General features: G+C 44.7%; 2 protein-coding genes across 4 annotated transcripts in view; one reads left to right on the forward strand and one right to left on the reverse strand.

Annotated features, from left to right (window-relative positions):
- The window catches only part of LOC138800088 (zinc finger protein 585A-like), a 33,881-nt gene extending 16,748 nt beyond the window's left edge, over nt 1-17,133 (reverse strand). Inside the window, exons 1-6 of the mRNA XM_069981895.1 lie at nt 17,105-17,133; nt 6,356-6,434; nt 3,287-3,475; nt 3,076-3,199; nt 2,934-2,992; nt 766-874 (exon numbers count right to left, since the gene is read on the reverse strand). Of these exons, the coding sequence (XP_069837996.1) occupies nt 766-874; nt 2,934-2,992; nt 3,076-3,199; nt 3,287-3,475; nt 6,356-6,434; nt 17,105-17,118 (574 nt within the window). The 5' untranslated portion in view covers nt 17,119-17,133. The remainder of the gene's footprint in view (nt 1-765; nt 875-2,933; nt 2,993-3,075; nt 3,200-3,286; nt 3,476-6,355; nt 6,435-17,104) is intronic.
- A 97-nt stretch (nt 17,134-17,230) lies between these two features.
- The window catches only part of RASAL2 (RAS protein activator like 2), a 239,370-nt gene continuing 233,957 nt past the window's right edge, over nt 17,231-22,643 (forward strand). For all 3 annotated transcript variants that reach the window (XM_069981110.1, XM_069981111.1, XM_069981112.1), the window contains exon 1: nt 17,231-17,660. In XM_069981110.1, coding sequence (XP_069837211.1) covers nt 17,486-17,660 — 175 coding nt within the window. In that variant the 5' untranslated portion in view covers nt 17,231-17,485. The remainder of the gene's footprint in view (nt 17,661-22,643) is intronic.

Below are 22,643 nucleotides of genomic sequence, written 5' to 3' on the forward strand. Positions count from 1 at the left end.
ACTGTGAAACTAGTTTATTTGAAAGAAAAATATTTTCGCCAGAGTTCCCCTTAATATGCATATGTATCTTTATTTATAGCTTATATACAACCATGATGTACCATCTGCCACATCTCTGCTATATCATCAGGTGTAGCAAATCATGTCTCCCCATGATGTTATTTACTGATGCAATTTTTCAATGATACATCTACCTATATACAAGATCTAATCTGTGAGGTCTAATCCCTCATATACATGTAGCTTAAACTAGAACCCACTACTGCTCCATAGTGTATGTTCTACTGTGTATATACTGTTGATACCTTACCTGTCACATTTGCTCACTAGCACTTTTTGTATGTTCTAATTCATAGACTCCTACAAAAACATCGGACATATGGGCTGTGATTTAACTGTTGTCTAAATAAATAATGCAAAAGAGCACTTGCATTTGGAAACAAGAAATGGTATTGTCATTCCTTGGCGTATTAGTGGAATTCTCTCGCACCAGTTTGTGTTACTGCATCATTATCATGCAGCCCATGTGTGCAGCTCATAGTGTGCAGATGGGCTGACAGATTCAGCAGCACACTATGATGTACAGTCCACCAATGCTAAGAATGACATATGTGATGGTGTACAAACACGGCACTGGTGCACGTTACGAATAGTAGATACAACTATAAGGCCCCTGATAGATCCGCCTGCACTACCCTTATGGCAGCTGAGGTCACAGGACGTGGAGAATAGATGACATTTCTGGATTTACCTGTCAGTACTTACCTGGGCAGATATCTACTGGGATGTTCTCCATTTTACACTGCTGATCTATCACATGTGTTTCTTCTTTTGTTTCTCCAACTTCAGTTTTGATTTTAGTTAGATTTTCACCCTAGACAAGTGTTGAAAAATAGAGCTGAGCAAAAGCACCAGGGAGGAGCGGCATGGAGCGGAGCAGACTTCAAAGGCGCAGCCTGATGAGCGGAATACAGATAGGAATGAAGCTCTTTGCTTCCTTTCTACTGTGAATTGGCTCAGCTCTATTAGGGTAACCAAAGCTAGGCATCCATCCACAGACAGCTGTTTCGGGGTATTAGCCCCTCGTCAGTGTGGAGCAGGATTCTGGTTACCAGGGGCAATGAAAAATAGACCAACAAAACACAACAATCACTGAGCTCAGGGAGATCAGTGGAAAAAAAATCCAATGGAGTACTCATTTAAGAGTCTCCACTGATTGCCCCCTACAAAATTTGAATATGCAAAGAAGGATTCCGTGGAGCCTCAGTTGCGATTCTCAAAACATGTGAATAGCCAGATATCCCTCTCTCCAGGGATAGCCTTGGTAACCCTTGTCTTATATCGTTACACTTGCAACAGAGTTAGACTGTGACTTAAAGTGACACTGTCACCCCCTTAGTGCATTCTGACATCTCTACACAGGTGTAAAGGGTAAATTTTGTGTTTTTCATATCTTATTTCATATCATACGTCATGGTGCTTGTTCAAGTAAAAAGTGTCCTTTTATCAACTGCAGATTGTATTAAGTGGGCGTGGCCTCGCGGCACTAGCGCCACATAACCCCGCCCACAACGGCACGGTTGGCCCCGCCCCCTTGACGCCCATTGGTTGTCCAACGTAAAGGGGGTGGAGTCTAGACCTTTCGGCCAGCCTGTTCCAATGGCCGGTGAGGGGGCGGGGCCAATTGTGCCGTTGTGGGCGGGGTTATGTGGCGCTAGTCCCGCGAGGCCACGCCCACTTAATACAATCTGCAGATGATAAAAGGACACTTTTTACTTGAACAAGCACCATGACATATGATATGAAATAAGGTATGAAAAACACTAAATTTACCCTTTACACCTGTGTAGAGATGTCAAAATGAACAAAGGGGGTGACAGTGTCACTTTAAAGTGACTGTACCACCAGGCCCAGGCAGAAGCACTGGAGGTGGACCGACCCACCCCCAGTGGGAAGAAACTCCAGCCCCTCCATGACGTGACTCCTTTAGAATCAATGGAACCCTATCATAGAGGGGCTAGGGTTTCCTCCCACTAACGGTGGGTCAGCCCGCCTCCAGTGCTTCAGCCTGGGCCTGGTGGTACAGTCACTTTAAAGGGGACACTCTGGTGTTTCCCTATTTATGTCCCAATGCTCGCAACAGAGTGGGGACTTAAAGTGACACTGTCCCCCCTTTTTGCATTCTGACTTCTCTACACAGGTGTAATGGGTAAATTTAGCAGTTTTCATACCTTATTTTATATCATATGTCATGGTGCTTGTTCAAGTAAAAAGTGATCTTTTATCAACTGCAGATTGTGCTACGCAGGCGGGGCTGCACGGCAACAGCGCCACCATTGGCTCCGCCCCTCCATGGCCCCCGCCCCTCCATGGCCCCCTTGTCGACACTTTGAACAGGCTAGCCTAAAGGTCTAGGCCCCACCCCCTTTAGGTTGGCCCACACTAACGGGCGGAGAGGGGGCGGAGCCTATGCACCAATGACGACACAGGGGGCCAACGGTGGCACTGGGGGCGGGGCTAAGTGGCGCTGTTGCTGTGAAGCCCTGCCCACTTAGCACAATCTGCAGTTGATAAAAGATTACTTTTTACAAGTACCATGATGTATGATATAAAATAAGTTATGAAATCTGCTAAATTAACCCATTACACCTGTGTAGAGAAGTCAGAATGCAAAAAGGGGGGGACAGTGTCGCTTTAAGGGGCTACGTATCAGGGTGGTTTGGTGTTCCCCCCACTAGGAGGTACCCCTTGGCAACAGGCTTCCTTCCCTGGCTCCACGGACCCCTTCTTTCCATATTAAAATTTTGTAGGGGGCAATCAGTGGAGACTCCTAAATGAGTAATTCATTGGATTTTTTTTTCACTGAACTCCGTGAGCTCAGTGTTTGTTGTGTTCTGTTGATATATATATATATATATAATAGTTTCATCTACCTGATGAGCCTGGGGGACACTGGGATATATTCCCGGACATCTCTCTGGTTGATTTCCATCTGCAGGAGACAGAATATTATTACTTTTATGTGACCAGTTGGAGACCCTTAAAGCTTTTCAACCAATAAAAGGCTTCTCCTACCCAGTGATGTGAGATTTTGACGCTCCTTCATCATGACGTCCTTGTACAGATCTCTGTGTCCTTCTATGTACTCCCACTCCTCCATGGAGAAATACACTGTGACATCCTGACACCTTACTGGCACCTAACATAGACAATGATACAGTCGTCACCCATAGGGATTTACCCAATAGCCTCATTTATATAGTATATAACACCCGGCATCACTCACCTCTCCGCTCAGCAGCTCAGTGATCTGGTTGGATAGCTCAATGATCTTCTGCTCCCACTTTGTGTCATGTATCAGTGATGGAGATGACTCTCTGATGGGGCTCAGCATCCTTCTCTTGTCTCCTGACACACAGGAACAATTGCTGGGCAGCACATAGTCACCAGAGCTCTTCTTCACTACTTCATAATCCTAAAAATAAAGGAATATAACATTATACGTATGTAAGTGTATATGTAGTATATATAGTATATAACCACACAGCTCTCTGTATAAACAGGAGAAGTGCGTCCGATAACAATGAACGGTGGTGATCGGCTCTCATTTACAATGGCATAAAATCGTTGCAAAGGACAAAGACAAGTAAAAGGACACTAAATCTGAACTGGCTGTCAAATCCGACGTGAACAAATCAACCCCAAAAAAATAGATCTCAACTCATGCCATAATTCCTAGACTGACTTCTCTAGTTAAAAAGGAAAAATCGGCAGCACATCTATGGCTCTGTTCACACTGCAGGTTGTACTCTGCTTGTGGCTTAAGTACAGACAAATGCAACAGCAACCCACAGGTGCAAGGGCTCACTGTATATACTCCTCCCAATGTACACATGATAAACACCTGCTCTGTATGTATTAAAAAGTCAGGATCTTAGCAAACTATTTGATCAGAGTGTATCATGTCACCAACGTTAAGGTGTCCTCCGAGACATGGTCCTACTCTAGCATTTTCACACTAGCAATGGCCTCTCCTGGGCTACAACTGGGCAGATAGGAGCCAAATGACACCTTAACGTTGGTGACATGGTACACTCTGTTTGATCAAATAGTTTGCTAAGATCCTCACTTTTTAATACCTACAGAGCAGGTGTTTATCGTGTGTACATTGGGAGGAGTATATACAGTGAGCCCTTGCACCTGTGGGTTGCTGTTGCATTTTTTTGTATCTTTGTCTGTACTTAACCCTTTAAGGACATGGCCCATTTTCGTTTTTACATTTTCGGTTTTTCCTCCTTGTGTTTAAAAGGTCATAGCACTTGCATTTTTCCACCTAGAAACCCACATGACCCCTTATTTTTTGCTTCACTAATTGTACTTTGCAATTACAGGCTGAATTTTTGCATAAAGTACACTGCGAAACCAGAAAAAAATTCAAAGTGTGGTGAAATTGAAAAAAAAAACGCATTTCTTTTATTTGGGGGAAATGTGTTTTTACGCCATTCGCCCTGTGGTAAAACTGACTTGTTATGCATGTTCCTCAAGTCGTTACGATTAAAACGATATATAACATGTATAACTTATATTGTATCTGATGGCCTGTAAAAAATTCAAACCGTTGTTAACCAATATACGTGCCTTAAAATCGCTCCATTCCCAGGCTTATAGCGCTTTTATCCTTTGGTCTATGGGGCTGTGCGAGGTGTCATTTTTTGCGCCATGATGTGATCTTTCTATCGGTACCTTGATTGCGCATATACGACTTTTTGATCGCTTTATATTAAATTTTTTCTGGATTTGATGCGACCAAAAATGTGCAATTTTGCACTTTGGGATTTTTTTGCGCTGACGCCGTTCACCGTACGAGATCAGGAATGTGATTAATTAATAGTTCGGGCGATTACGCACGCGGCGATAGCAAACATGTTTATTTATTTATTTATTTGTTTACTTTTATTTAAAACCTGGGAAAAGGGGGGTGATTCAGACTTTTATTAGGGGAGGGGGCTTTTTACTATTAACAACACTTTTTTTTTTTTTTTTTTTACACATATACTAGAAGCCCCCCTGGGGGACTTCTAGTATATACACTTGGATCTCTCATTGAGATCTCTGCAGCATAGATATGCTGCAGAGATCCATGAGATCGGCACTCGTTTGCTTTCGGCTGCTGCAGCCGAAAACGAACGAGTGCCGAGCCGAGGACGGCGCCATCTTGGACGCCCGGAGTCCCGGACAAGGTCCCGGAGTCCCGGACAAGGTCCCGGAGGAGCGATCTCCCCCACTAGACCCCAGGGAAACGTTGCCTCCAGTAATCGGAGGCAGCTGTCAACTTTGACAGCTGCCTCCGATTAGCTAATTAGCGGGCACGGCGATCAGACCGTGCCCGCTAATAGCAGCGGTCCCGGGCTACTCGCGGCACCCGGGATCGCGACACTTCAAAGCAGGGCCGCCGCGCGGCCCCGCTTTGAAGTGCAAGTGAGGACATATGACGTACGCATACGTCCTATGTCCTTAAGAGGTTAAAGTGTAACTGTCATTTCAGGGTCATTTTTTTGAAAACATTAAATATCAACAGTTCAAGCGATTTTAAGAAACTCTGTAATAGGTTTTATGTACTGAAAGAGTTAACTTCTGGACTAAAAAAGCAATCTCCCAGCCCCCACCCTCACTGCAAAAGAAGCAGGATTTCTGTCTCCATTATGTGGCTATGGAGAGGGATGGGGCTGTGAGGAGTGACTGAGCACAGAGGATTTCTGCACAGCACAACACCCTGCAATCTTCTCTCAGTAAGTTCATAGATAAGCACTGACCTTTCTGACCCCAGAATCCTGCGGTTTAGGTGCCCAGAGAGTCTACAAACAGCTGAACTTCATGTCACCTCTTCCTGCTCCCTCATCTCCCTCGGCCTCTCCCCCCTTCATAGCCTTACAATGGAGAGAGCAGAGCCCGTCTTCACTGGCTTCTCTGTAATGAAGACGGATTTGCCTGATAATGCACACATAAGAAGTCAGGGGGGGAGGCTGGGAGATTGCTTCTTGAGTACAGAAGGAGGCTTTTTTGGCTGATAAAACCTATTACAGAGTTTCTTAAAAACGCCTATACTACTGATTTCTGCAATAAAAAAAAACATGACAGTTACGCTTTAAGCCACAAGCAGCGTGCAACCTGCAGTGTGAACCTGCAGTGTACACTGGGAGGAGTATATACGGTAAGCCCTTGCACCTGTGGGTTGCTGTTGCACTTTTTGTATTTTTGTCTGACTTCTCTAGTTGTTTCGTAATGTCACATAACATAGTACCTTATACCACTCATGTCCCCAATTAGAGAAGACACAATTGCCAGCATCACCCACCTCTCCAGTCAGCAGGTAGATGATCTCCAGGGTGAGGGTGAGTATCCGTTCGGTCATCGGTTTTCTGTCCCTGTCCATTCTGTATAAATGAATGAGTAGGAGTATGACATTGAGTTTTCCACTGTAAGGATTCTTAAAGGAAAAATATACAGTAGTATCTTACTAACTGGTGGTATATATAGTATTCAGGAAGGTGGCGTACTCATCCAACACGATGGCATATAACATGCAATGGAACAATTCAGCCCCAGACTAGAGACGATTTCCGCAACACTGTTCAGGCTGAAGATTAAATGTTGCACGGCATTTGATGCAGCATCCGGTTAGTTTGAGGACACCAAGGACTAGCAAAGCGGTAGGGGACAATGCAGGTGTATTGTGTATAAGGATAGCAGAGTGTCCTGTATATAGAGACAATGCAGGTGTATTCTGTATAAGGATAGCAGAGTGTCCTGTATATAGAGACAATGCACGTGTATTCTGTATAAGGATAGGGGAGTGTCCTGTATATAGAGACAATACACGTGTATTCTGTATAAGGATAGAGGAGTGTCCTGTATATAGAGACAATGCAGGTGTCTTCTGTATATAGAGACAATGCAGGTGTATTCTGTATAAGGATAGCGCAGTGTCCTGTATATAGGGACAATGCAGGTGTATTCTGTATATAGGGACAATGCAGGTGTATTCTGTATAAGGATAGCGGAGTGTTCTGTATATAGAGACAATGCAGGTGAATTCTGTATATAGAGACAATTCAGGTGTATCCTGTATATAGGGACAATGCAGGTGTATTCTGTATATAGGGACAATGCGGGTGTATTCTGTATATGGAGACAATGCAGGTGTATTCTGTATATAGAGACAATGCAGGTGTGTCCTGTATATAGAGACAATGCAAGTGTATTCTGTATATAGAGACAATGCAGGTGTGTCCTGTATATAGAGACAATGCAGGTGTATTCTGTATATAGAGACAATGCAGGTGTGTCCTGTATATAGAGACAATGCAGGTGTATTCTGTATATAGAGACAATGCAGGTGTGTCCTGTATATAGAGACAATGCAAGTGTATTCTGTATATAGAGACAATGCAGGTGTGTCCTGTATATAGAGACAATGCAGGTGTATTCTGTATATAGAGACAATGCAGGTGTGTCCTGTATATAGAGACAATGCAGGTGTATTCTGTATATAGAGACAATGCAGGTGTGTCCTGTATATAGAGACAATGCAGGTGTATTCTGTATATAGAGACAATGCAGGTGTATTCTGTATATAGAGACAATGCAGGTGTGTCATGTATATAGAGACAATGCAGGTGTATACTGTATATAGAGACAATGCAGGTGTATACTGTATATAGGGACAATGCAGGTGTATACTGTATATAGAGACAATGCAGGTGTATTCTGTATATAGAGACAATGCAGGTGTATACTGTATATAGAGACAATGCAGGTGTATTCTGTATATAGAGACAATGCAGGTGTATACTGTATATAGAGACAATGCAGGTGTATCCTGTATATAGAGACAATGCAGGTGTATACTGTATATAGAGACAATGCAGGTGTGTCCTGTATATAGAGACAATGCAGGTGTGTCATGTATATAGAGACAATGCAGGTGTATTCTGTATATAGAGACAATGCAGGTGTATTCTGTATATAGAGACAATGCAGGTGTATTCTGTATATAGAGACAATGCAGGTGTAATCTGTATATAGAGACAATGCAGGTGTATTCTGTATATAGAGACAATGCAGGTGTATTCTGTATATAGGGACAATACAGGTGTATTCTGTATATAGAGACAATGCAGGTGTATACTGTATATAGAGACAATGCAGGTGTATTCTGTATATAGGGACAATACAGGTGTATTCTGTATATAGAGACAATGCAGGTGTATTCTGTATATAGAGACAATGCAGGTGTATACTGTATATAGAGACAATGCAGGTGTATACTGTATATAGAGACAATGCAAGTGTATTCTGTATATAGAGACAATGCAGGTGTATACTGTATATAGAGACAATGCAGGTGTATTCTGTATATAGAGACAATGCAGGTGTATACTGTATATAGAGACAATGCAGGGCTCCTGTACATAACTGGAGGCTCCTCTATCTACAATGAGGAAGTCCACAGGGGCCAGCAGAGGGCGCAGTACACAGTACACCCATATGGACACTTTTACATGCATATGGATTAATACAGATACTATGAGAAGCAGGAGGAGCCCGTTAGACCCCGCTCAGTCCTCAGGACTCGGCCCCAACCACAGCTGCTCCGCCAGACACTGGTGTCACCGATCACCGAGCACTCACCGAGCTCCCGCAGGATGTTGTGATGACAGGCTGGTCACGTGCTCTTGGCTCGTCACGTGACACCCCCCCATACCCGCTGCTTAGTTTCTGCTTATCGCCATGGTTACATTACAGGGAGGAGGATAAAGCTTTATGAGCTAATAATAAGGCATAATAATGAAAGTAAAAGTTTTTTTGTGGGACGAAAAGGAAATGAGAATAAGCCTAGTTTTTTCCTCTAAAATAAACTTTATTGAATAAAACTCACAAACGAGCAAACGAAAGACCACGTGACGTTTGTGTCTCCTCTGTATACATCCTCCATTAGGTCCCTCTCCTCCTGCATTGTACCATATGGCTCATAGCACACAGCAATATCCACTAAGCTGTAACTCCCCAGCTACTGCAAACCTACAACTCCCATCATTCCTCTACAGCAGGGATAGGGAACATTTGCTAAACTACAACTCCTATCATGCATAGACAGCCAAAGCTAAAGCCTTGTCTGTCCAGGCATGATGGGAGTTGTAGTTTTGCAACAGTGGAAGGCTCGTCATCCCTGGTGCTAAACTACAACTCTCATCCTGCTTTACAAAGAATGGCGTTTGTCTTAGGTCCCATTCACACCACTAGTGTGTGCACTCGATATAGGGTCCATAGTCAGACAGACGTCAATGACGTGTCCTAAACTCTATCTGGCCGGTATACTTGTACAAGTATGGAAAAGAATGGATCCTACAAAGAAATATTCAGAGTTATGTAGTGCACCAGTTTAATTGATTCCTCTGGCTTCCTGCCTTTAAGCCCGCTGAGGCCTTTCCAGTGTACTTACGCCTAAAAATGGATACAGTCCGAGCCGAACTAACCAGATCCCTGCGTCAACAGACACAAACTACTTTAAAGGGGTACTCTGGGGGAAAAAAAAGGTTATACAGATTTTAAAAGACTTCTTTTAATCTTAAAGGGAACCAATCAGCCCAATAGGGCTAATATGATTCCCTGCAGCAATGTATACAGCTCCTGAGCAGCCTGTGACACGTACCAGCTGCGGCTGCAACCAGTAACGGGCTTCCCTGCTTGTCATTCATCCCCTCTGAGCGGGTTACCAGGCAGAGAGCGGTGACTAGGCACGGGCGGGGAGCTGCCCAGATGACTACCTGCCTGCCTCTGCCTCCCGCACGCCCCAATAATAAAACCTCTTTTTCTTTGGTATACAGCTTCTGGTGTAGACATGGCCGGCATGTGCCGCGGGCTGCTCAGGAGCTTTATACAGTGCTCCAGGGAACCATATCACCCCAATTGGGCTGATTGTTTCCCTTTCAAGTGTCACTCTCGTTTGGGAAAACTTTTGACATGTCATAGAGACATGTCAAAAGTTTTGATCAGTCCAGGTCTGAGTGTTCACATCCGTACTGATCAGGAGAATGAGCCGAGAGAAGCCGCGCTGAAGCGCATCCTCTCCCCACTCTGTGTAATAAAAAACTCAGGCCCCATAGACTTACATTATGAGCCTGACACTTTTTCCTAATACAAAGCGGGGGAAGGATGCGTTTCAGCACAGCTTCTCCCGGCTCATTCTTCTGATCAGTATGGGTCTGAACACTCAGGTCTGGGACCAATCAAAACTTTTGACATGTCTCTGTGATGCTCGGTACCATTATAGTCTGCGGCTGTAGCTATGAATTTTTATTACGCTGTAGTGACGGCCATATTTAACTAACTAGCTGCTGGTAAAGAAATAAACAGCTAATACCTGCCCACACTCCCTTGTCACACTCCTGATTGAGTCTCCGGGTCCCTGCTGACTGACAGCCCGCTCAGCCAATCACTGAGCTGTCCTTTTGCAGGCAGCGAGCGTACATGCAAGATTTTTGAAGAACAAAAATAATTGCCCCCTTTAATATGATTTCCCATACTGGAGAAGGTTGCAATAATCCTAATTGTCTCCATTTGTAGACATTGTTGTATTGAGGGCGGCACAGCAAGGCATGGAGGGGGTGTGGAAGTCCCCTGATTTACCAGGATTTATGTCTGGAAGCATTTCCTGAGAAGAACATATTTGTCAGTCATTATGATAATTATTTCAGTTAACCTCGTCTGCCTTTGTATGTCAGCTCGGTGGCTTCCATATCTGCCATGGTAAATCTGCCTGTACAGTCTGCTTTAGGCTTCCCAGGTGAATAGGAAACTGGAAACAAGTGGCTCAGGTTCTCACTCTTATCTTTCTCACTCACTTTCTCTTTCTGCACTCTGAGCTGGTGTGCTCTTTTCTTAAGGGCCCTTTTACACAGAAAAATTATCTGACAGATTATCTGCCAAAGATTTGGAGCCAAAGCCAGGAATGGTTTTGAAAAGAGGAGAAATCTCAGGCTTTCCTTTATGACCTGATCTCTGTTTATAGTCTGTTCCTGGTTTTGGCTTCAAATCTTCGGCAGATAATCTGTCAGATAATCTTTCTGTGTAAAAGGGCCCTTAGTCTCCTCACACATCCTTTATTGTAACTTGCTGCTCTCAAAAGTAAAATCTAGAGATATATACAACAGAAATTCAGACACCAGACCTCTAAATAAATCAGACTCCATGCTAGACTTCTAAATACATACAGGCTCCAAGTCTGAAATTATTTCGGACTCCATAAATTAATTTAGGAGAGGAGATCTGGTAGTTTATGACAGTGACACATTACCTGCATCTATATTCCAGCTCACAAGACTAGATATACCCTATGAATACAGCAGGTGGCGCTGTTGACTAGGCCAATGATGCTTTCATTTCCAGGGAGCGTAGTAGTGCGCTGAGCATCTTCGCTGTAAGGAATAACGGGTTATTTTGCTGTCTAAACTGCATGGCCATAATCATGGAATAATAGGGTCCTCCATCATACACAGGACAGTGTAGTGGTGTCTGTTTGGTATTTTTAAGTTGAAGGGATATTCTGGCGAATAAAAATCATATATTTTTACATTCCTTTAATAAGTTATATAACTTTGTAATATAGCATTGTTTAAGAAACAGAGTTAAGGTGGATCCTTTTCTGATGAAGAGAGCCTAGCACTCTTGAAACGCATTATATATGTACATTATCAATAAATTAAATATTTTTTAGCTGACCGTTGCTCCACACCTGTCTTCTTTGCTAGGCAGCTCTGGTTACCCATTGGGTACGTGTCAGAGTCTGTCAAGGACTGGATAGGTAGGAGACAGTACAAGACAGTGAGGCCTAGTCACTAGAACCCACCTTCTGTCCCTACCTACTTGCCACAACGGCCCTAAACGGCCGCGGACAAGCACAGTGGCGGTCCTTACTCTGGGTAAGTGAGACACAGAACAAGACAGACAAAAAAAAACAAAACAAGAGAATAGTCGACAAGCCGGGTCAGAAACAAACGAGCGGTGCAGTACAAAGTCAGAGGACAAAGCGAGAGGTCAAGTAACAGGTAAACAATAGCAAGGAATTAGGACAGGGATTGCAGGAATAGACAGGGGGAGCTAGGACCAGGGTATGAAGCCTAATAGCCAGTGCTGAGAGACTGCCTTAGCTTTCTTTTATGAGGATCCCCATAGGACCTGCACTCTGATCCTCCAGGTTCCAGACAGGCAGAGAAAAACGTCAATCAAACAGACTTGCTCAGTTGCTGCAATCAAGACTAGCAGAGTTCAGTTGCATTGCCGGAAGCTGAGAACCAATCGGGTGTGTCACACCAAAGCAAACACCAGGCCCAGTTCACACCAGGCTACTGCACATTCCTGACAGTACAGCTGTTTCAGCCATTTCCTTTTTTCTTATCTCTCTTGGCCTTCCATTCCTGACCTGGCTTGGCACTTCCAGGTGTCAATCAGGCACGGGGGGGGGGGGGGGGGGGGATTGTTAGGAAGCCTCCAGCTTGCCGGTATTCCGTAGCTTGGGAAATAGGGATGGTCCAAACCTGCCGAGGTTTGGGTTCGTACGAATCTGAACTCTCGGCAATGATTCCTGCTGTCTTCCACCTCCGTGGAGAGGGTGGATACAGCCGGAGGACTGCCTGGAAAGCTGGGATACAGCCTATGGCTATGTACTCCTTGTACTAGAGAATAAAAGCATTTTTCTACATTCTGGAAGCACATCTGCATATGGGAAAGGTACCATATGTCTCCTTGACCTAGCAGCATCCAATAGTTTCATCAGTTTGAAACATGAATTACAGCTGACAGATTCCCTTTAAATGACCTGGCTAAAATTGGAAATGAGAACAGAAAATGGCTGTAAAGAGTTTTTTATTTTAACAGGTTCTGCTATAGTCCATGAACAAGCAACTATGAGTGCGCACACTGTCTGAGAAAATGCTTTTCATACACTTTGTGCACTGCTTTTCCATAGACTTTAAGGCTATTTTCACACTATGTGTTTTTTTTATTACAAGAACGGCCATTGTTGCTGATTAAAACGACGGCTGTTCTTGTCATAAAAAAATGAACAGCATTAAAATCAATTGAAACAACGGCAGTTTCCACACAGTGTATTGAACAACGGCTGTTGTTCTAATACGGCCGTGGAAATAATTGACCTGTCAATTATTTCTGCAGTTGTTTTTAAACAATGGCCATTATTTGTACATAGTGTGAATATAGTGTGTCTAATGGAACAAATTAAAGAACAAAGATGTAAAAGTTGCTGCTCTTCATAGCTATCTGACTGCTTTTATTCTTTTCATGTTACAATGTATGACCCCATTAACCACTGAATAGTCCGATCCTCACATCAGATGGGGAAGTGGGGTAAACTTCTTAATGCCGAGCTAAAAGAGTGATTGTTATCCACCATCATCCCTCGCCAGGTCCGGGTGTATTTGTCTCTACAAGCAACATTTACAATCATGCTGTAAATAACAAGAGGGAGATCAATGATAAATGATTTATTGTTGACCCCCGTTCACACTGTACAATAACCCTGAGACTAGGAAACCTTCCTGATAATTGGTCCTCTAGTCAGACATGATTGTTCTTCTTGGTTTGATTTTGTTCTCGGCAGAGCTTATCAGCACGGTCTACCTCTATACCTCTATGTGCCGGATCGGCCAATAGATCTTTGTTTCTATGGTAACGTTAAAGCAATATTAGATATAATACATGAACCCAGGAACCGTATAACAGGGTGAATGTCAATGTAAAAAACTTATAGGATCAGTTTTGGGTCTGAAACTGAATGGTTTTCTGTAGGTTTTTTTTTTCTACATACAGAAAATGTATACCTATTGAACTACTTGGTTTTTGCTTTGTGGTTTGTGTTCACACACAGTATATGTCAACATACTATTAGAATAGTATGCTAGCATATACCATGGTGTACCTGAACTGTGCCTGTTAAATTCAATTGACAAGTGACAATCGGTCCATTTCTGAGCATATTCTGTAATTTTTCACCCCTAGCTTACCTAACCCCTATGTGCAGGCCCCGATTGGCAATCTGGTGGACCAGGCCCGAAAGGGCGGCCCATATTGCCTGTCAGTGGGCTGCGGTCGTCTGTACCAATGAACATTTTCACTGGCCTTCTGCAGTGGTTGAGACTTAGAGAACGGGGCGGCCGTTCACCACACTATTCACTCAGCCTCTGCCAGGTGGCATGTGCCACCCAGGCCGAACGGTCCCCCAACAATGCTTAAAGGAGAAGTCCGGCAAAATTTTTTAATAAAGTATTGTATTGCCCCCCAAAACTTATACAAATCACCAATATACACTTATTACGGGAAATGCTTATAAAGTGCTTTTTTCCCTGCACTTGCTACTGCATCAAGGCTTCACTTCCTGGATAACATGGTGATGTCACTTCCTGGATAACATGGTGATGTCACTTCCTGGATAACATGGTGATGTCACTTCCTGGATAACATGGTGATGTTACGACCCGACTCCCAGAGCTGTGCAGGCTGTGGCTGCTGGAGAGGATGATGGCAGGGGGACACTGAGGGACACAGGGCACTGGAGGGACACTGAGCATCCCTCTGCCATCATCCTCTTCAGCAGCCACAGCCCGCACAGCTCTGGGAGTCGGGTCGTGACATCACCATTTTATCCAGGAAGTGAAGCCTTGATGCAGTAGTAAGTGCAGGGAAAAAAGCACTTTTTAAGCATTTCCCATAATAAGTGTATATTGGTAATTTGTATAATTTTTGTGGGGGGAATACAATACTGTAATAAAAATTTTCGTCAGACTTCTCCTTTAAGGATGTCAAAGTAGCTTACTTTACTAAAACAGTTGAAGTTGTCATGGAAGTACAAGTGTGATGTCACAGCAGCTTACTTTATCAGACACCATGATAGAAACTCAATGAACTCCATTAAAGTCGATAGGGTCTGTCAGACACCATTGGTGTGAACTGTGAGGTATGGATAGGGTGGAGCATAGCCCCACACATATCACCTAAAATGGATTTGAGAGTAACAGCAGGCGCCTTGTAGCTCCACACGTTGTATGACAGTGATAGTGTGAAAGGCAGGCATTGTATAGACGGAATGCAGGGAATCTATAGAATGTCTGACATTTTTAAACAAAGCATAAAAGTCTGGTTATATTTAAATATGCTGTATACCAGGGATGGGGAATCTTTCGCTATTGCAAAAACTACGATTCCCATCATACCTAAACAGTCAACGCTGATGCCCATCTAGAGCTGTCAGGAATTCCAGATGCTTCCATGGGGTTCTATGGGGCATTCATGCAGAAATTCTATATTCTTGACCTATTTTCCGGAACAGACACCCTTCAGGGAAAAAAAAGTGTCTGTGCCCAATACAACACTATGGGGGAGATTTATCAAACATAGTTTAACGTAAAGCTGGCTCAGTTGCCCCTAGCAACCAATCAGCTTCCACTTTTCATTCCTCACAGACTCTTTGGAAAATGAAAGGTGAAATCTGATTGGTTGTTAGGGGCAACTAAGACAAATCTCTAAGCATCCTTTGAAGAACCTTGTCAATAGAAAGTATAGTGAAGGCGGCACTCATCAGTATCGGTTAAAAGATGCTTTATTAGGACAAAAAAGGCATCAGCAAAAGGTGCTTTCTACAGAAATTAAAGAGCGACGGCCGTTTCACTGAGTGAGCCGTTTACATGTGAAGCGTTTTACATGTGAGACGGCTGTCACTCTTTAATTTTTGTGGAAAGCACCTTTTGCTGATTTTGTCCCAATAAAGCATCTTTTAACCGATACTGGTGAGTGCCGCCTTCACTAGTGTTATTACATATGGTAGTGTCACGCTGAGGTCTTCGTGTGGGTTCCTTTGCTGAGACAGTGCTGACAGTTTGACTTTTGTAACTATTTCTTTTGATGCACTACAATGCCCTCTAAAACTAAAGGCCTTAAGAAAGAAACAAGTGTCCTCCTGCAACTATTCTTCTTTTAGTGGGCCTCAGGCTGGAGCCAGGGCTACGGGACATCCACACCACTAGTTCTACCATCTTTCATCCTGCAATAGGGAACTGTAGTGCAAATCTGTCAGTAACTCAAGTCTTTCAACCTGTGAACTTTCGCTCTTTCAATGAAGTACTATTTGGACTGTGTTCCACTCTTTAGTTAATAGAGGAGTGAATTCAACCCCTTGTGCCTTTGACCTGTATTTAACTTTCCTACACAAAAGGAAACCCTGTACTGTGAGCTGCTACTACTGTCCTTACATAGACCTGTTATCTGCTTGTACAGAAAATAATTCTTGTAATGAAGGTCTTCTGTTCCAAATTCACAAGTAAGTCTGGCTGCCATCATTCAGATAGACATTGCACCCATTACACCTGCTCCCATAGGAGGGCCTGAGGATCATAGACAGGGGTTCTGTGTGCAGACCCCTATTGACAAAATTGCTGTGCCAGTGCCCTCCACCCACCGTAAAATTAACATACCGTAATCACCTGGAGAACTACTAGAACCAGCTGGTCCCTTCATAACCTTTCCAGCAGTCAAGTTTAAAGCAATATCCTGTGCAAAACATCATAGGGTACAAGGAGGATGCGTTTCGTCGCATAGCCTTCATCAGCTGATTAAAGCTATACGCCGAAACGCGTTCTCCTTGTACCCTATGATGTTTTGCACAGAATAAATAATCAATACTTTATTTGGTGAGTGTCGGGATCTTCTTTTACACTACGTCTGGGACGTCATCCCACCACGAGCACCACCACTACAGCAGTGCTGTCTCCACCATCACTACATAAAGCAATATCCTTACTTAATTTAACTTCATAGTGAATAAATGTGAGAACAAGGGGAGATAGGTAGATATAGAATAAGTTATGGTAAATCAGGTTGGAATACCCCCTTAGATTCCCATCTTGGGCATTCTATATTATGTCTAATTGTACACATTGACTGTAACATATACGTGCTATGGCCACTTATGTATGAAAAAATATGGGATGGGAAAAAATAAAAGATGGGAAATGTCCTTGGAAGAATGTAATACCTCCCAGCTGCCATTAGGTGGCGCCTCTATAATGCTTTCCCAATCTCTTATCGATGAGATAGGTGTTCCCGTGTATCTCAATTGTTCCACGCGTCTCCAGCCCTGGCCCCGCCCCCTGTAGTGGATAGGCGGGCGGCTGCTCCGGTCTATCTCCCAGGGATGCCGCTGATGCCGCTCGGGGTTGGCACAGTGGACACTCAGCCGTCGCTCCCGGTCGGGCAGCCGCTGGCAGCGCCGCACGTCTTGTCACACGGTCACCGGGACAGCTAGAGGGAAGGTGCCGGGCACTCCGTGGTATCTGCTCCCCAGCGAGGAAGCCGGCAGGCGGCACCCGGAGCCCTCTCCCCGGGGTCGGCAGGGAGCGCACACCGGGCCGGACTCATGATGGATCTATCTCCCGGAGGGGACTCGTTATCCAGCGGACATGACTTGTTCCAGAGCTTCCAGGACTCCGAGGAGCTGGAGTCCCCGTGTGCCGGGACCGGAGGCGGGGGGGTGCTGGAGCGGATCCTGATGGAGTCGGTGTGTCAGCAGCAGGGCTGGCTGCGGGTCTACGGTAAGAGACGGGGACTACAGCGCCCAGCGGGCCACACCGGGATGCCACTCTATTATACTGATCGTCCTGTCATACAGTCAGATGCTGAGTGCTCTGGGGGGCGGGGATACATGTGATGTCATAGAGGAGCCATGTGATGTCATAGAGGGGCCATGTGATGTCATAGAGGTGGTCATGTGATGTCATAGAGGTGGTCATGTGATGTCATAGAGGGGCCATGTGATGTCATAGAGGGGCCATGTGATGTCATAGAGGGGCCATGTGATGTCATAGAGGGGCCATGTGATGTCATAGAGGGGCCATGTGATGTCATAGAGGTGGCCATGTGATGTCATAGAGGGGCCATGTGATGTCATAGAGGTGGTCATGTGATGTCATAGAGGAGATGGAGATATAGAGGGGCCATGTGATGTCATAGAGGGGCCATGTGATGTCATAGAGGAGATGGAGATATAGAGGGGCCATGTGATGTCATAGAGGAGCCATGTGATGTCATAGAGGAGATGGTGCTATAGAGGAGCCATGTGATGTCATAGAGGGGCCATGTGATGTCATAGAGGGGCCATGTGAAGTCATAGAGGTGGTCATGTGATGTCATAGAGGTGGTCATGTGATGTCATAGAGGTGGCCATGTGATGTCATAGAGGTGGCCATGTGATGTCATAGAGGTGGCCATGTGATGTCATAGAGGTGGCCATGTGATGTCATAGAGGTGGCCATGTGATGTCATAGAGGTGGCCATGTGATGTCATAGAGGTGGCCATGTGATGTCATAGAGGTGATGGTGCTATAGAGGGGCCATGTGATGTCATAGAGGGGGCCATGTGATGTCATAGAGGTGATGGTGCTATAGAGGGGCCATGTGATGTCATAGAGGAGCCATGTGATGTCATAGAGGAGATGGTGCTATAGAGGAGCCATGTGATGTCATAGAGGGGCCATGTGATGTCATAGAGGTGATGGTGCTATAGAGGGGCCATGTGATGTCATAGAGGAGATGGAGATATAGAGGGGCCATGTGATGTCATAGAGGGACCATGTGATGTCTTAGAGGAGATGAAGATATAGAGGAGCCATGTGATGTCATAGAGGGGCCATGTGATGTCATAGAGGAGATGGAGATATAGAGGGGCCATGTGATGTCATAGAGGGGCCATGTGATGTCATAGACAAAATGGTGCTATAGAGGAGCCATGTGATGTCATAGACAAAATGGTGCTATAGAGGAGCCATGTGATGTCATAGACAAAATGGTGCTATAGAGGAGCCATGTGATGTCATAGAGGAGAAGGAGCTATAGAGGGGCCATGTGATGTCATATAGGAGCTATGGAGGGGAGATGTGATGTCATATAGGAGCTATGGAGGGGACATGTGATGTCATATAGGAGCTATGGAGGGGAGATGTGATGTCATATAGGAGCTATGGAGGGGAGATGTGATGTCATATAGGAGCTATGGAGGGGAGATGTGATGTCATATAGGAGCTATGGAGGGGAGATGTGATGTCATATAGGAGCTATGGAGGGGAGATGTGATGTCATATAGGAGCTATGGAGGGGAGATGTGATGTCATATAGGAGCTATGGAGGGGAGATGTGATGTCATATAGGAGCTATGGAGGGGACATGTGATTTCATATAGGAGCTATACAGGGGACATGTGATGTCATGTAGGAGCTATGGAGGGGAGATGTGATGTCATGTAGGAGCTATGAAGGGGAGATGTGATGTCATATAGGAGCTATACAGGGGAGATGTGATGTCATATAGGAGCTATACAGGGGAGATGTGATGTCATATAGGAGCTATGGAGGGGACATGTGATGTCATATAGGAGCTATGGAGGGGAGATGTGATGTCATATAGGAGCTATGGAGGGGCCATGTGATACCAGGTTGGAGTCAGTTGGTTGTAATAGTGGCAGCATAGTATTGTGTGTTAGTCCACCATCCAGGGTCCGATGAAGCGATCATGTTGGGGTGTATACAGAGCAGCTGATCACGTCTGGACTGTGTAGTGTAGCGCCCTCCATACTGCCCTGCCTCCTGGCCTCAGCGTCCTGTAAAGGGGCAAGGTCCTATAGAAATGGCTGGAGCTGACATGGAGAGCAGGGCTGCGTGGTGGCATCATGGCGCCATGTCACATAGAGCAGCATCATAGCGTCTGAGGGTCCTGGAAGAGAGAAGAAGGGGCCACAATCCCACATCTGTCATCTCTTATAGCTCCAGCTTGGACTGGGGTCACACCATCATAAAACCAACACATTTCTGCATCTGTGTCATGGCTGCCAGTCCTGGCCGCACTGCGTCTGATAACCCAGATTTGGCCACGGGTCAGGAGTGCGTCTGTAATACATAAATACACGTGTAATACGCTTGTGTGACTCCAGCCTTAGGCTGCGATCACATTAGCATATCACCAATGCTTTTCTTTGTCTGTACTTTGGCTTCAAGACCTGGGCCGACTGCGGATCTGACGGCCCATAGTGACAGCTGTCAGTCCAGGTCATGGCACCTGCGGTCAGGCTGGATACTTGGCTCTATGTTGATGCGGCATCTTCCATACTGATGACATCACCTGGACTTATATATCCAATTGCTATAAAAATGAATGGAATTGTCAATGGAAAAGCAGAACAGGGAGACCTTGTCCTGCAGAGCAGCAGCAGAGAGTCTGTGGATCCTAAAGGAGAGAGCAAGGGTCGTCCACCCCACCTCTTCTATCTCCTCAGGCTGTGTTCACACCAGCATAATACAGGCACATTTCTGCATCCAGACTGTAGCCGCAAGTCCTGGCCTGACTGTATGTCTCATGTCCCATAGTGACAGCTGTCCGTTTGGGTCATCAGAGTCGCGGGCCCGGACAGGCGGCCATAAAACAGATGCTAAAATGCCTCTGTAATATGTTAGTGTGAACACAACCTTGGGGTGATTGTATATGACCATGTTACCACTGCGAACCAGACACTGGATCAGATCCTGATTAAAGATGAGCGAACCGGGTTCGGGTTCGAGTCCATCCGAACCCGAATGTTTAGCATTTGATTAGCTGGGGCTGCTGAAGTTGGATAAAGCTCTAAGGTTGTCTGGAAAACATGGATACAGCCAATGACTATATCCATGATTTCCACATAGTCTTAGGGCTTTATTTAACTTCAGCAGCCACCGCTAATCAAATGCCGAAAGTTCGGGTTCGGATGGACTCGAGCATGCTCCAGGTTCGCTCATCTCTAATCCTGATCTGTGAGATCTGTCACGTTTATTTTTATATTGAAGCCCTATTGCAGCTCTTCGCTCGGTGATGGTATCTCCAGTCTTTAGAAGTTCTGTACATCCGCTATGTTACTGAATATACAGCTGTCAGAGGATTCTTAGGGACAGATCCTGCCCCCAGTATTAGCCCCAGAACACCCCATGTGTCCTCTGACCACAATACACACTAGTTATTAAGTGCACATGTGTTCTTGGCGTTTTATGCAGATTTAGTTACTGGAAATAGCAACAGATTTGTGGCTATTCTTATGTCGGAAAAACCGCTTGTATTTCCTCCCAAACCATCAAACTAAAGCTATATATAGCCGCCAGTAGAGAGGAAGAAGAACGGGAATGGTGCAGAGACCTTGGCAAGGTCATAAAAGTCTTCGGTTGTCTCCTGCTCCATAGTGATGACTTTTTTTTGTCCCTTTTGTGTTGTGTTTTAGGCTCAGTTTTACAGTAGATACAGTAGGGTTGATACATAGTTTGGGTGTTTGATGAGCATAAGCTTTTCCTGGAGGGGGTTAAAGGTCAGCTTTAGCTATACAGTAGTATGCGTCATTATCTGTTCTATGGGATTTTACTGACTTGGACGTTCCCGGCAGCGGCTTGTATCTTCTGGTAGGGAGGCTGCACATGGCACGTTCTTCTTACAGTCACTGGATGGAGCAGCACATTCTTCTTACAGTCACTGGATGGAGCAGCACATTCTTCTTACAGTCACTGGATGGAGCAGCACATTCTTTGAACATCTGGTCTGAGAATTATTCTCTTTAAGACATGTAATAAAACAACATTCACCAGGACTCTCACCAGTGCCCTGAAGGGAGCCGTCTTAGTCTTGGCAATTTATTTCATGTACAAAAGTGTTCCCAGTCCCTTTGCCAAACCACAACTCCTATCATGGTGGAGAGCCGCAGGTTGGGGGACACTGCTGTAGACTAATGAAACGCCATAAGGCTGGGTTCACACACTGTATACTTCAGGCAGTATTTGGTCCTCAAGTCAGGTCCTCATAGCAACCAAAACCAGGAGTGGATTGAAAACACAGAAAGGCTCTGTTCACACAATGTTGAAATTGAGTGGATGGCCGTCATATAATGGTAAATAACTGCCATTATTTCAATATAACAGCCGTTGTTTTAAAATAACAGCAAAAATTTGCCATTAAATGACGGCCATCCACTCAATTTCAACATTATGTGAACATAGCCTTTCTGTGTTTTCAATCCACTCCTGGTTTTGGTTGCTATACAGCCTCACAAATACAGCCTCAAATATACATAGTGTGAACCCAGCCTTATAAAGGTGCATTTACACAATGAGATTTATCTCATAGATTTTTGAAGCCAAAGCCAGGAACATACTATAAACAGGGAACAGGTCATAAAGGAAAGACTGAGATTTCTCCTCTTTTCAAATCCATTCCTGGCTTTGGCTTCCAAAATCTTTCAGATAAATCAGATAAATCTCTCTGTGTAAACGCACCATTATTTTGGACAATAAAGGGAAGTTCTGCTGCTTCCGATTTTTACTACGCTCCATAAGATTCAGAAACTAGAGATTACCTTTAAATAAGTGCCAAACATTTGCCATGTCCACTTTTACAACCAGAATTCCCATGCGGAAACCTCTTAGTATAAATGTAGTCTGACTTTGTTTTGAATCTACAGTTCCCATGGATACAGACTACACGTCTGTAGTCTGGTCTGGAAACTTAGGTGCAGT

This window comes from Dendropsophus ebraccatus, chromosome 8 (assembly GCF_027789765.1).
Source record: "Dendropsophus ebraccatus isolate aDenEbr1 chromosome 8, aDenEbr1.pat, whole genome shotgun sequence".
In the NCBI taxonomy this organism is placed as follows: Eukaryota; Metazoa; Chordata; class Amphibia; order Anura; family Hylidae; genus Dendropsophus; species Dendropsophus ebraccatus.